The 12,371-nt window shown below is 54.0% G+C and overlaps 7 protein-coding genes across 7 annotated transcripts; 4 read left to right on the top strand and 3 right to left on the bottom strand.

The window, feature by feature from the left end:
• Window positions 1–143: 143 nt before the first annotated feature.
• Window positions 144–1,890, bottom strand: AB675_5307 (Acetamidase; the record flags this gene model as incomplete). Its single annotated transcript, XM_018145511.1, has 3 exons — window positions 144–373; window positions 421–1,549; window positions 1,597–1,890. The coding sequence occupies 3 exons, from the start codon at window positions 1,888–1,890 to the stop codon at window positions 144–146; spliced, it is 1,653 nt and encodes a 550-aa protein (XP_018002023.1).
• A 551-nt stretch (window positions 1,891–2,441) lies between these two features.
• AB675_5306 (uncharacterized protein) lies at window positions 2,442–3,718 on the top strand (the record flags this gene model as incomplete). The annotated part of the gene is made up of 2 exons (XM_018145510.1): window positions 2,442–2,551; window positions 2,605–3,718. The coding sequence occupies 2 exons, from the start codon at window positions 2,442–2,444 to the stop codon at window positions 3,716–3,718; spliced, it is 1,224 nt and encodes a 407-aa protein (XP_018001777.1).
• A 326-nt stretch (window positions 3,719–4,044) lies between these two features.
• Window positions 4,045–4,500, top strand: AB675_5305 (uncharacterized protein; the record flags this gene model as incomplete). The annotated part of the gene is made up of 1 exon (XM_018145509.1): window positions 4,045–4,500. The coding sequence occupies one exon, from the start codon at window positions 4,045–4,047 to the stop codon at window positions 4,498–4,500; it is 456 nt and encodes a 151-aa protein (XP_018002066.1).
• Window positions 4,501–4,870: 370 nt separating this feature from the next.
• On the top strand, window positions 4,871–5,736 carry AB675_5304 (uncharacterized protein; the record flags this gene model as incomplete). Its single annotated transcript, XM_018145508.1, has 3 exons — window positions 4,871–4,949; window positions 5,005–5,351; window positions 5,416–5,736. The coding sequence occupies 3 exons, from the start codon at window positions 4,871–4,873 to the stop codon at window positions 5,734–5,736; spliced, it is 747 nt and encodes a 248-aa protein (XP_018001997.1).
• Window positions 5,737–5,844: 108 nt separating this feature from the next.
• Window positions 5,845–7,649, bottom strand: AB675_5303 (putative MFS-type transporter; the record flags this gene model as incomplete). The annotated part of the gene is made up of 6 exons (XM_018145507.1): window positions 5,845–6,090; window positions 6,138–6,242; window positions 6,306–7,205; window positions 7,250–7,423; window positions 7,474–7,538; window positions 7,595–7,649. The coding sequence occupies 6 exons, from the start codon at window positions 7,647–7,649 to the stop codon at window positions 5,845–5,847; spliced, it is 1,545 nt and encodes a 514-aa protein (XP_018002047.1).
• Window positions 7,650–8,389: 740 nt separating this feature from the next.
• Window positions 8,390–10,096, bottom strand: AB675_5302 (Lipase 3; the record flags this gene model as incomplete). Its single annotated transcript, XM_018145506.1, has 3 exons — window positions 8,390–9,219; window positions 9,249–9,859; window positions 9,906–10,096. The coding sequence occupies 3 exons, from the start codon at window positions 10,094–10,096 to the stop codon at window positions 8,390–8,392; spliced, it is 1,632 nt and encodes a 543-aa protein (XP_018001875.1).
• A 521-nt stretch (window positions 10,097–10,617) lies between these two features.
• On the top strand, window positions 10,618–12,159 carry AB675_5301 (uncharacterized protein; the record flags this gene model as incomplete). Its single annotated transcript, XM_018145505.1, has 4 exons — window positions 10,618–10,654; window positions 10,701–10,973; window positions 11,088–11,338; window positions 11,401–12,159. The coding sequence occupies 4 exons, from the start codon at window positions 10,618–10,620 to the stop codon at window positions 12,157–12,159; spliced, it is 1,320 nt and encodes a 439-aa protein (XP_018001898.1).
• Window positions 12,160–12,371: the final 212 nt, after the last annotated feature.

The raw sequence follows: 12,371 nt of genomic DNA, 5'->3' as shown, positions 1-12,371 counted from the left end.
TCCCTCGCGACTTTGGTACCTGCTTTCCTGGCCGTTGAGTCGCGATGCGTCCTGGCCGGAAGCACGCAAACGTTTGTAAGCTCACCCAGTAGAAAATTGAGCATGAAAAGTGGTATCCCATTAATTTGCCTACTAAAGTATGCCTACGCCTTCAACACCTGTTCAATCACACCCACCATTTCGAGCACCTTCTCTTCCTCGAACCGCTTTCCCACACATTGTAACCCGACTGGAGCCCCGTGGTAGAAATCTGCATCGTAGTCTGCCTGTATCCTAGCGTCAAGGTCCGAAAATGCCTCAAATGACTTCATATCCCGGGCCTTGTCCTGCGCCTTATCCGCGAAAAGGACGGGGAAGGTGCAGACAGAGAAGTCTGGCATGGCATTAGCTGGCAACACTCATACAGCGGGGACAACTTACCAAGATAGTTCCAGAGCGCCGTGTAGCCAATATACTGATCAGCCTGCAGACCTCGCAATCGGGGCGCAGCATGCGGAGCAGTGGCCATGATGATACCATCTACCGGCTGGCCGTCTGGCGCTCCAGTCATCATGTATTCAAAGTATTCCTGCTGGAGATCGTCCCGTTCTGCAATCATCTCGCGGATCTGAGTGACTCGGAGTTCTTCGGCATCTGCCGCGGCCTCATAGGCTTTCATAGACCCGAAGATGGGCTCTCCGTGTGGCTTGATGTCGTTCAGAATAGCAGTACCACCGAGCTTGGACAGTGCCGCTCCCAAATTTCTGGTCATAACGTCGTGATGCCTTGGCGTCCATGGAATGATTTCGTGACCTGCAGCCTTGAGCTTGTCAACAGTGAGATCCAGCGCACGTTCTACCGGTGGATGACAGTGAACAGATCCGTCGTTATTGCCGACAAGCACACCGAAACGCAGCTTCCTCCCTGGGGGTTGTATGACGTTGTCTCTCCAGGGGACTGGCACACACTTGTGGTCACGGGTCCAGGGTGTAGCTGAAAGCAAGGCTTTCGTGTAGATCTGGAGCGACTTCAACGACCTTGACATGGGTCCACTGACTGGCACTAGGAACTCCTGTCCAGTCACGCCAACCCTACCACCATAGCCAGGAAACCTGCCAACAGAAGGCTTTAGCCCGTATTGAAAGCCCTGAGCCGCGGGGATCCTGATGCTCCCGCCAATGTCGGTGCCAACTCCTAGAGGTGATCCTTTGAAGGATATAAGGGACCCTTCTCCGCCGGATGAGCCTCCAGGTGTGAGCTGCTTGTGAAGAGCATTCCGTGTCTCGCCCCACACATTATTGATCGTTTCTGCCATCTTCATAGCTGTCGGGGTATTGGTCTTGACATAGAAGACTGCTCCAAGCTCTCGCAGTATCGTCACGATGACCTGTTCCTTGTCTGTTGCCTTGTTTGCCCAGTTCGACATCCCAATTGATGCCGGGTAGGGTGGTACAATGAAGCAGTCCTTCAGAGAAATCGGCAGCCCATGCAATGGCCCTACAGTCTTACCATGCTTGGCGAGGTAATCATCAAGGTACTGCGCACGCTCATGTGCTTCGTCGTAAAGGACCTCGGTGATACTCAGCGGGTTTCTGCGCGGATCTCTGATGCCCTTACCTCTGTGATACAATTTGTGAGTCTTTGCGCGTATGCTGATGCCTTGCAGAAGGCTTTTGTGACCGTGAGTGAGGTCCATTCCCGGTTCGCGATCTTCTCGAGTATGACATCTGCCTCTGTCTCTACAATGGTTCGCTCTTCAGGCGTGTAGTAGATTGAGTTGAGTGCATACTCGGTAAGATTGTTTGGCAACGAAGACTCCTTGACTTCTGGTGGGTTATGGTAAGCAGCAATCTTGGTGTCGCGACGCGTTTGTGCGATGGCCGAGACCTCGCGGTAGTTCTGTATAGCCATGGTGTGTTGCTGCTATGCGTTTGTGAGCTGCTAAGAAGAACTGGACCTCAACGTGATGCTCGAGCACGGTGCTCAGCGACTCAGCCGATTCTCGGCATGATGGGACGTGACTGGACCGCGGCTCGCCAGATGTCTGAGTTCTAGGCGCCTCATCAGGGTTTGCCGAAGCTTCCTGTGCAGACCGGTGTAGTGCTACATGCCGACAGTGTGATCCGCGTCGCGAACCGTTTGAGACGTTTCTTTCCCATCGAGGAAAGCTCACAACAAAATTGGAGCAGAGATAAGGCGAAGTTATCGCCCCACTGCCCATTCTGTGAGGTCATGTCGGGGCGGGGATTTGAGCTAGAGAAGTTTCCTCATTGAGGTTCTGCGGGTTCGCCAACACCTGAATCACTTGCTCGTTCGTAAAGTGATCTATTATGCCAGGTTCATCGCTTAGGCCATGACTTCGGTCAGTGGTAGTGCGAACGCCAAACGTAAGAAGGGAAAGCCAAGGGGCATACGACGCGATCGAGACTGCTCCACGTGCCAGGGCAGAGGAATCAAGTGCGATGTCAACCGACCTGCGTGTGGTCAGTGTCGTCGCGACAATCTGGTCTGCCCTGGATTCGCCATCCGAGTTCGCTGGGCCGGGAGTCCTACCAGCACAGATTCAGCAGCGGTAAGTGTATCGAATCATGGCATTTCGGCTCCCGCTGGCGTGTCCGAGATCAGGATCAACGAGCGCAACGATGCAACAAGTACAAGCGCAAAGCTGCGTATCGAGCATCAGAGTCCGATAAGTCCATCGCAGTCGAGCGTCGGAGACAGTCCCAACTGGACATCTAATCTGGCGGACTACTTGCACTACTTCACGTCGAAGTACGCCCAAGCAAGAGCCGCACGAGATCCCCATGTTGGCGTTGGACCTGACGACCAGGGAGGCGTTGCCGGCGTCTTGCACTTCGCTTGGGATCACATAAGTCAAGGTCTGCGAGAGATTGGCTCTCAAGAAGCGCTCAACAAACACCTACTCTACTCCAGGGCTCTGCAAGGACTCAATCAAGCTGTGGAAGAGAGCGACATCCTCGGGATCTTCGGAATGACGACCTTGGCGTATCTTGACGTACGCGAGGGACCGTTTGGCAGATGGTCTCGCCATCTGTACGGTGCGAGAGGATTGCTTGACCTTCATTGTCAAGACTTTGAAGGACTATCACAGTTGTATGCCACAACACCAGGCCTGAAGCAAGCCATCTCACTGCTGCTATGGTTCGATGTCATGGGGCTGGTCGTACATCAGGACCGGCATTTGATATTCGATGACTTCCATCGCAGAGACATGGATCCAGTGCTTTTCGAACTTGTGGGATGCGCGCAGGATACCTTCAGGCTCTATGTCGAGATCGCTCAGGGCTACACAACAGCTGCTCCGCACCAAGCGTACCATCGCATTCATACTCAACTGCTCAAGGTCAGCCATAATCCGAATGATGAAAAGCTTCTGTTGCAGGATTCGTGGAGGATCGCAGCATTCTACGTTGCTCTTGACCATGTGCATCCGGATACTGTCAAAGAGACGAATGAAGCAGCCGCACTGATCGCCGACAATATATGCGATATCGTTGACAAGATTCTGTCCCTAGAGAACCATCTGTATGTGCACTTGAAGGTTCAAGTCTTCTTTATGAGCATATTCGCAACCGAGGAACGCCATCTGCAAAGAGCAGACTCGTTCTGGAAGTTCTGCGAATCCTCATCGCCACCGTCCTCCTTCACGGCACAAAAGCTTGCTGCAGAACGCCGGAGGAGAAGATCGCAGAAGCAAGCTGGTCTCGGGAAGGGTTGAGGGTGCAACTAGACCGAGCAAAAAGCCAATGCAGAACCCTTTTCCGGCGAAAGGACGGCAACGGGTGGCCTTCGCCAGTAGAGCGGCACGTCTCCTTCCGTTTCAGGCAAGTCTTCTACGCGTTAATTCAAGGCAGGCCGACAGTCGCGATGTGTGGCAGCAAGGGCTAAGGCACCGAATCCCACCATATCGCAACGCGTTTTGAAATGTGCTAGGCCGTTGCATCCATGATCGTCTGAAGAGGGTCATATAAGGCGAACACAGCAACACTTCATCGGGATCGTGCTCATCGCTACACTCCCGAAGAGTACACACGACGACACACGATGTCCCTGAACGGTACAGCATATGTCGCGCAGCCGGACGCACCGGAGCCGCTGTTCCATTATCCTCAGGCACGCCTCGCGCCCGAAACACCACACCGCGTTCTTTACGTTTCCGGCATCGCTTGCAACAGGCCTGATGGCACGTGGCCTGGGGTTAGCGAGAACAAGAATGGAATTCTGTCCCTCGACATCCGCGAACAGACCGCTGCCGCGCTGGACAATATTGACACCATCATCAAGTCTGCAACGGGAGGCAAAGCGAGCGTCAAGAACCTCATCGAAGCTACCGTGTACATCGTGGATATGGGCCGGGACTATGTGGGCATGAACGAGGCATGGAATGAGGTCTTTCCCACACGAGCTGTCGCTCCGGCTAGGGCAACGATAGGGGTGAAGCAGTTGCCAGATCCACGCATGATCGTGGAGATTAAGGGCAGTGCAGTGGTCCAACTGTAGGAAGTGGGTATGACTCAAAGATAGTGGCTGCCAGGAGTCAGGAGGACAAGAATTTCGACGCGGGGTAACAGGCGTTTTTCTCAACGCGTGGGGATCGCGTTCGGACCTCCGGGCGCAACTGATCTCCGTGCTAGAACTGACCCTTTCCTAATCGCGTAGCGATACCCTACCTCACCTACCTCGCTCTCCCGGTGCACCTTGCCGGCGCTATGCGGATCATGTCTCTGCTCTCATTCGCATGGAAATGCTGATGATAAGAACATCACTTCCTTGACATTGCAAAGTAATTGCATTCGTACGCAATGCGTCTAGACACCTCTGATGAAGAGGTGCACTCTTCCCTTTTGATACTAGCTTACACCTACGGAACATGACCAACTTGGAGACAGATACCGCACGATCCGGTCCCGCACACCAGCCGATCGGATCGCTCGAGCGACTTCGTCAAGGTAGGACAGCGGGCCTGTGAAGTCTACCGGAGGTGATCAAACTGACTCGGAACAGATCAGAGGACCATTGAGGAGGTTGCGCGTACGATATCGCTTTCTTTCTCGCATGACCCACTCGTGGCATGGGTGAGGCCTGGAGCACCCCCCTGGGGAACGTTGGACCCTTCGATCCAACGATGGCAGATGGACAGAGTGAAGACTTCGTTGCGCGACTGCTTGCTGTTCAGACTACGACAACAGCATGACGCCGGTTCAGACACAGACAGCGCCTTCGGGGCAGTTGCGATTGTACATCCGCCACAGAACAGAAAGCAGTCGTCTTGGTACCAGGCGGTCGAGGATCAGTGGTTTCGGTTCTGTAACTATGTGAATCCGATCGTCGATCCTGGCGCTGATACGAAGGTATGTCTGGTAGTCAGCGGACACAGAGTGCAACGTACTCAAACATGTACTGATATACAAGCAGCGCCTACAGACTATGATGGAAGAACACGACCGCAATCTGGATAGGTTGAGAACGGCCTTCGCCCCACGCGAGATGTGGTATCTGGAAGTCATAGCGGTCAGACCCGCCCTTCAGGGCAGAGGAATTGGCAAACGACTGCTAAATGAGGTGCTCAGTGAAATCAGCAGAGATGGGCCTGCTGTCGTCGTCTTGGAGAGTACTTCGCTTGAGAGCAAAAGACTCTACGAGCGATGTGGATTCGAAGTGATCGAGGAGGTGGTGCTGGCAGATGCGGGTGACCAAGTGAAGGTTTGGCTGATGTCCTGGAACACAGGGCCATGAGGCAGAAGATTCTTAAAAAGTTTCCTAAAGCGAAGCTTGTGTATAGGCATGTGACCCCGCAAAGACTGCCACCATAACAGCCTCCTTCCTATCATGGTCACAGGCCTTTCAACGATGTCTCACCTGCCTTCCAGACAGATCTCGATACCTCTTTGCAGTGGCAATCCGGAGGCGCTTCCCGAAGAGCAGGAGCACGACTGGACAGGCCACGCAGACGACCAAGCAGATGACTGCCACCACAAGAAAGGTGTTCTGGATACCCATGTGCTCGATCCATGGCGTGTATATGAATAACATCACAACGGAAATAATATTGCGGCAAAAGACAATCGCGACCATGCCGTCACCAACGATCTGTCTTGGTGTTAGTCGACTTCAACGCGGCTTCGACAAGAACGTACATTGTGGTAGCAATCCAGGACATAAGTAAGGGAGACGTCCGCGCATATAACCCAGCCTGCGTTATAGATGGCGTAGCCAGCCAAAACAGCATATATTGAGCGACCCTGATGTAACGATGATCGTCAGTGGACTGAACGGCATTTCTCTAGGCAGTAAAATGTACTGACCTGTCCCAAGCAGTAACCAAATACCAAGATTCCCACGAAGCCTAATGCAGCGCCGAGGAACGAGAGCCAGAGACGCATTTCGGGCTCGAAGACGCCCTTGTTGCGGGTAGAGAGCTTGACGATGGACCAGTCGCTTGCAGGCGAGAAGATAATGGTACCCACGAACAGGCCAATGAATGGTCCCAGACTAAGAAGTCCGACTTGATTCGGATCGAGATTGTATGGCGGAAGTAAGGTGTAGTAACTCTGTGCCGAGCTTAGCATGGAGATCCACGCCAGCATGGTACCGTATGTGATGGCACAGTAAGCGACCCCAGGGATGGCGAAAAGTATCGAGATTGGCTGATAGAAGTGGCGCAAGATTGGTTCATCTGTTGGAGTCACGAGCGCCATTCGCTGTCTGTAGGACCTGCGATTGTAGGCCAGCTCGGTTGTGGTGACACGTTGGGTCTCATCGAGATCGATTGCGCCATCTCCAGCTTTCAAGCTCGAGCTCTCAGGCGATGTGTTCTGGGTCGGAGTGCTGCTGGCCTCGCCGTTGCACACTGGCACGTACTTCGTCTCCTCGAACAGAAGCAGGCTTGCGGCAAGCGTCACGCCAATCATGATCGAGGTGATGTTCCACATCCATCGCCATCCCACGTTCTGCACGGCGTAGCCCATGACGACGGGCCCGATATAAGCACCGATGCTTTGCATGAACAGGAAGATACCGTTCAACAACGCGTGGTGGTGTACGAAGTACAAGTCGCCGATCGTAACGACTGCAATCGTTTCACTGAGTGCGCCTCCGAGTCCGCCGACAAAGGAGTTGGCAATCAATTCGCCGGAATTGTGCATGTAGCGGCCCAGATGCATGCTGCAAGCTGCACCACCATGCTTGCCAGATATAGCGGACGCCTGCCATATCGATGAACGAAAGGGATGAAGAAAATGCTGCCGACGGCCAGGCCTGCATAGTTCAATGCGATCGACTGGTTGTAGCTGTCATAGGTGACGCCGAGATCCTCGGAGTAGGGCTCATATGCCACGTACGCGTTGTCGAGTTGGACGAAGGTCAAGCAGACATATACGCAAGCGAGGCCGAAGTTGATGTTCTTCCGGAACGGCGACCAATTCTTCCCTGCATATTAGACCGAGTCCATATCAGAAAACGCGAGCAACATACCAACGGATCGTTTGGGTCCTCCGAAGGCGTCGGGTGTAGCAGAATGCGATTCGTGCTTCCCTGTTCTGCAGAAGTGTCAGCGCTCTCCGCATCGCGGCTTTGATTCAAAGGATCGACATACTTTCCGCCAGGAGGACTGTGCCCGGCGCGTCATGTTCTTCTACGGCGTCGGCCATGGCAGACGGCTGAAACTGCGTGAAATTGCGTCGCGGCGTACCACTGCGATCAGTCTGCAGACTGCTTGACGGCTGTCGAACAACATCATCGCGTCGTGCTGGTCTTATAGCCAAGGTCGACGTCTGGAAATGTGTTCGTCTGAAAGCTCGTCGTGAAGCTAAACTTGAGGAGCTGTGCATGCGGTTATCAGCTCCAGATTTGGTCTAGCTCTCTAGCGCGTGAGTGGAGAACTTTTGTCGCGTGCGTGGCACTTTCCCTTCCCCTCTCAATCACTTCAAGCGGCATGCACACACTGACCGGCAGAGCCTATCGGTAGGTGCTAGCCATGGCGTGGAGGTCAAGGATGACGAGCGACATCGAGCAGCCTCCAATGATGCGAGCTCTACGACCGGCAAACCGGGTCTGAATGTGTATGCCCCTTATCTAAGACCAACGCGTGTATCAAAGGTGGAAATCAGCGCTCTGTGCCCAATGCGGACAACACAGCGAACGTGTTGAGCTGATGTCGAGTGGTGGAGGGCGCCAGTCGATCACCCGCATCTACGGCCACGCCCAACCACGACTACTGGCATTCGCCCAAGAATCTTCCATGCCACAAAGACCGTCCCGATGAATCACCGCTCAGCGCACACGCCTATAACGAACTCGTGATCTAAGCTCCTCTGTCTGTCGATACGACTTGTGATGACCGCGACCACTATGGCAAAGCAAGAATGCCGCCTCGCTATTGAATGCGACCTCAATTCGGAAGCTCTGGCTTGTATCCTTCGAGCCTGTAACGCTCGTGCGCAATGTCTTGGACGGCATTGTAGAGCTTCTCGTACAGTCCATCCTTCAGCAGCGCCCGAAAGCGGCTGTATCGACGGACTGGCTCGTCCTGGACCTCACTCTGAAGATCCCATGTGGATTGATGCTTCTCTGGTCCATATATCATCCATCGCTTGTTGCTGGCGAAAGGCTCCCACGGCTCTTTTCCATGCGCAAAAGCAATCCAATCCGATGCCATTCTTTCTGCAAGTACAATCTGCTCTGCCGACATGGCTTCCTTCCCGTTGAGGAAGACGTACAGCAGGTCGATGGCATGGTAAGCCTGTCCTTTGAGGCAATGATCAAGCGTCGAACGCTGGTCAACGTGGTATGCAAAAGTCTTCTTGACGTTTGATCGATGAGCAATGACATAGTTCTGCATCTTGAACATCATGTCGGCAGTCATATCAACAAGGCCTTGGATCGACTGTTCTCTTGGAGCCTCAGCAGAGATACCATACAGTTCGCACACCCGAGCAGCTTCAGCGGTCGACATGTGCAACTCTAAGCGTTTGCGATAGAACGGGACGTCATGCTTGGACACAACGCCTCGCCACAGCTCTCCCTCGTCCAGAGTGTCGCCGATCATGATCGAGTCGAGCCATGGAGGCAGAGCTGACCCATAGGCGAGGCCCGGTCGTTCTCCATGGAAGTGGCCGTCGTCACAGGTGTTGTACACAGTGAAGTCGGATGGCTCGATAACAAGCGTTGCTTTGCAAAGTTCCTCCTGTGACACATTCCGCAGTTGATCGAGGCTGTCTGCTGCAAGAGGTCGATGCCCAAATACTGACACAGCCAGTCATATCTCTTCTGATGTCGCTCGATTGGCCAGCTCTCTGTCAAGTTCAATGACCCAGACATTTGGATTGCACGTCTAAACTTTGCTGGTCGCGCTGCCATGACCTGATGGGCAACCGAAATACCGCCGGCCGACTCTCCAAAGATTGTGACGTTGTCTGGATCTCCGTTGAACTGGGCGATGTATCTCTGGATCCAATCCAATGCCACCTGCTGGTCTCGCAGAGCGAAATTGCCATTGCCTGCGAAGCCGTCCTTCTTAAGCTCCTCCCCAATCTGCCTTGACGCAAGAAAACCGCCTATCCCGAGACGGTAGTTGATCGAAACTGCAATCACCGGATGGTCCTGCTTGACGGAGTGGGAGACTAAGTTTGCAACGTCATATATGGGCACGAAGTTGCCTCCAAACCAATATGCGCCGCCGTGGATATATACCATCACAGGATATGGACCAGCTCCGGAGGCGGACTGTGGCGGCACAGCCAAGTTGAGATTGAGACACTCAAGTTCGTCGGGAATCCAGCCTGAGAACTGCTCGATTTCCTTTACTGGCACTCTCGGATCATTGGTGCTATCATGCTGAGGAGGTATAGGGTAATGCTTCCTGACCACAATCAGTCTCAGCAGTGTATTGGAGCAGGTCTGCAAACCCAAGCTTGGTTCCGTCATGAGCATCATTCTCCCACGATGCCGCCAGCTTACTCAGTGTCCATCGTTTCTTCAGTCGCGCGTACGGGATCCCATAGAACTGACGGACGCCGTCTGTATAAGATACACCACGTAAAGTTCCCAGACCCTTTACCTCGACGCTGCTGACGCCAGCGGGCACTTTTCTTGTCATTGCTCTGTTGAGAAGGGATTATGCACCTGAGGAACTACGCAGCTTTGCTGGCGAGTACGCATGAACAGCTATGTCGGTCTGCCACGCGATATAAACAATTGACAAGCATATGGCTCGGACGCTAGTCCAGATGTGGCGCCGATAAGAGCTGGCGAATGTGGCCCAAACTCTGTGTGCCAGCCGATCAACCCCACTCAACCATGCAAGCCATGGTCCCCTTGTTTCGTGCCGGACCCGCGACAATCTGCCTGCAGCAGATATACACGCCATCACTTCATGAACAGGATGTATCTGGGCACCAGAACCGCATCGAATCTGGGGGCGGCTCCGATAACCACATGCATATCGCGCACCCCAGACTTCGTGCCCACCGAGCTCAACTGAATGGCGCGGTCCCGTGTGCGACCTCCGCTGGTTTCGGACAACCGCGATAAAGGCTACGCGAGGCGTTCCCGGTCCGGATGCTGGACTTGCAGACGCCTTCATCGCAAGTGTGATGAAGGGAAGCCCAATTGCGGATCATGCGTACGCGCGAAGCGACACTGCGAAGGCTACGCGGTCCGTTTCGTATGGACGTCAAGCCGTGGCACGTCGACACGGCAAGAGAGGCTTGCTAAGGATGATCAAACCGACTCTGGACGCTGTGGACGGGACGTCGAAGACAGCCCGATTTTGAACGGATCAGTTCCAGAACGGGATGTCAACGAATCGGTCACGCCTTCCACGCCAATCGCGCATCCCCCAAACAAGGCTCCCGCCTGCAGCGCTGCAACACCTCCAAGCACTCAGCCTGTTGCCGTCACTGCTGAGAAGACTCACGAGGACGCGGCGTTGGATTCAAATGACGAAGAAGCCGAGGCCAGTCTTCTCAACGCATGTAAGTCTAGAACCGGCGAACAGCTTCCTTTGCTTTACTCGATGCCTTCCGCAATTGTGTAGGACGGTCTTAAGGCTCGACTGACAAGATCTTGCCTACTTCTAGTCCGAACAGATGGCCAATTACGGCTTTGTCGTACTCTCGGAGAGAACTTGCTAGGAACCAAGGTAGTGCCTCTGTCGGAGACATCTTGGCTGGTGGCGAGAGTATGTCTCGCATATCAAGCCTACAACACTCCATCACACCGGTCTCGGTTCTCGCACTATCTCGGGCAGGCTCTTGACTTGTACAAATGGCGACTTCAGCGTGGACAGATTCACGACGACGACATGCTAGTGACCGGCCTCCTCCTGTGCACGGTCTCTGTAAGCCTCGCCCATCTGCTGTTGAGCGCCTTCCGATGAGGCTGACGTTATTCGCTGTTCAGATATCGACCCTGCTTCTCTGGACGATACATCTGTCCGGCTTGGAAACGATGATCACTGAGCGCGGCCCCACGGCAATGCAACATGACAGCCTCACGGTGTGGGTCGTCGAAGGTGCAGGCCTGCTGGACCTACCAGGAGCAACGCTCGGACGGCGTAACCCCTGCAGACGGATCTGGAGTCGACTGGTCGCTCCGTTGGCGAGAGGTGGCATCGAGCCGGTGTCCGGGCTGCCTCGCTCTCTGCTGGACATTATTGCTAAGCTGGGCGAAGGTCAGAATGTCAAGCCACAATTATTGGACTGGACACCCGATGTCAAAGCCGAGCACAGCTTACAATATCCGTTCTGGGAAGCGTTCCGATTGACGATCTTGCTCGCCCAGCATGCATCAAGAGAGGTCTCTGGGTCGAGTGACAATGTCCAGAGCGCCGAGACTGACAGTCTCGTGATGCGCATTCTTTCTTGTGTGAAAATGCTGCGTGACACGACCGACGATTCGTTCCAGATTCCACTGCGCGACTGTGTTCTGTGGCCATTGTTCACCGCAGCGCTGCACACTGATGGAGGGACATCGACAAGGACGCTGTTGACCAAGGAGTATCAAGCATTTCTTGATCGGAGGAACAAGCTTGTTGATCGAACGGCTTGGTCCATTCTCCAGGAAGTCTGGGCCCGACGAGACATGAACTCAACCCTTCACCCTTTAGAACTCGCGAACGAATTCACATACGATATGGGCATTGAACTGCATTTGTATTGAGACGAAAGGCGATGGCGCTGGCCTCCTAAGGAATGTCTCGTCACAGATGATGTTCCATGAGAATACTGGATAGAGTCCGAACGCGGGGGGTTCTATGTGCTTCCAGGGCTGCCTGAGGCGTGCAGTCTCACGCATGTCAAATACAGCATCTACCCCGATTGGAGAAGCAGTGCTCCGTGTGGGGTTCACGGGCAAATATATTCGTTCGCCTT

The sequence above is a fragment of the Cyphellophora attinorum genome (assembly GCF_001299255.1).
Source record: "Cyphellophora attinorum strain CBS 131958 chromosome Unknown Contig8, whole genome shotgun sequence".
NCBI lineage: Eukaryota > Fungi > Ascomycota > Eurotiomycetes > Chaetothyriales > Cyphellophoraceae > Cyphellophora > Cyphellophora attinorum.
This window is presented reverse-complemented; position numbering and strand designations above follow the sequence as displayed.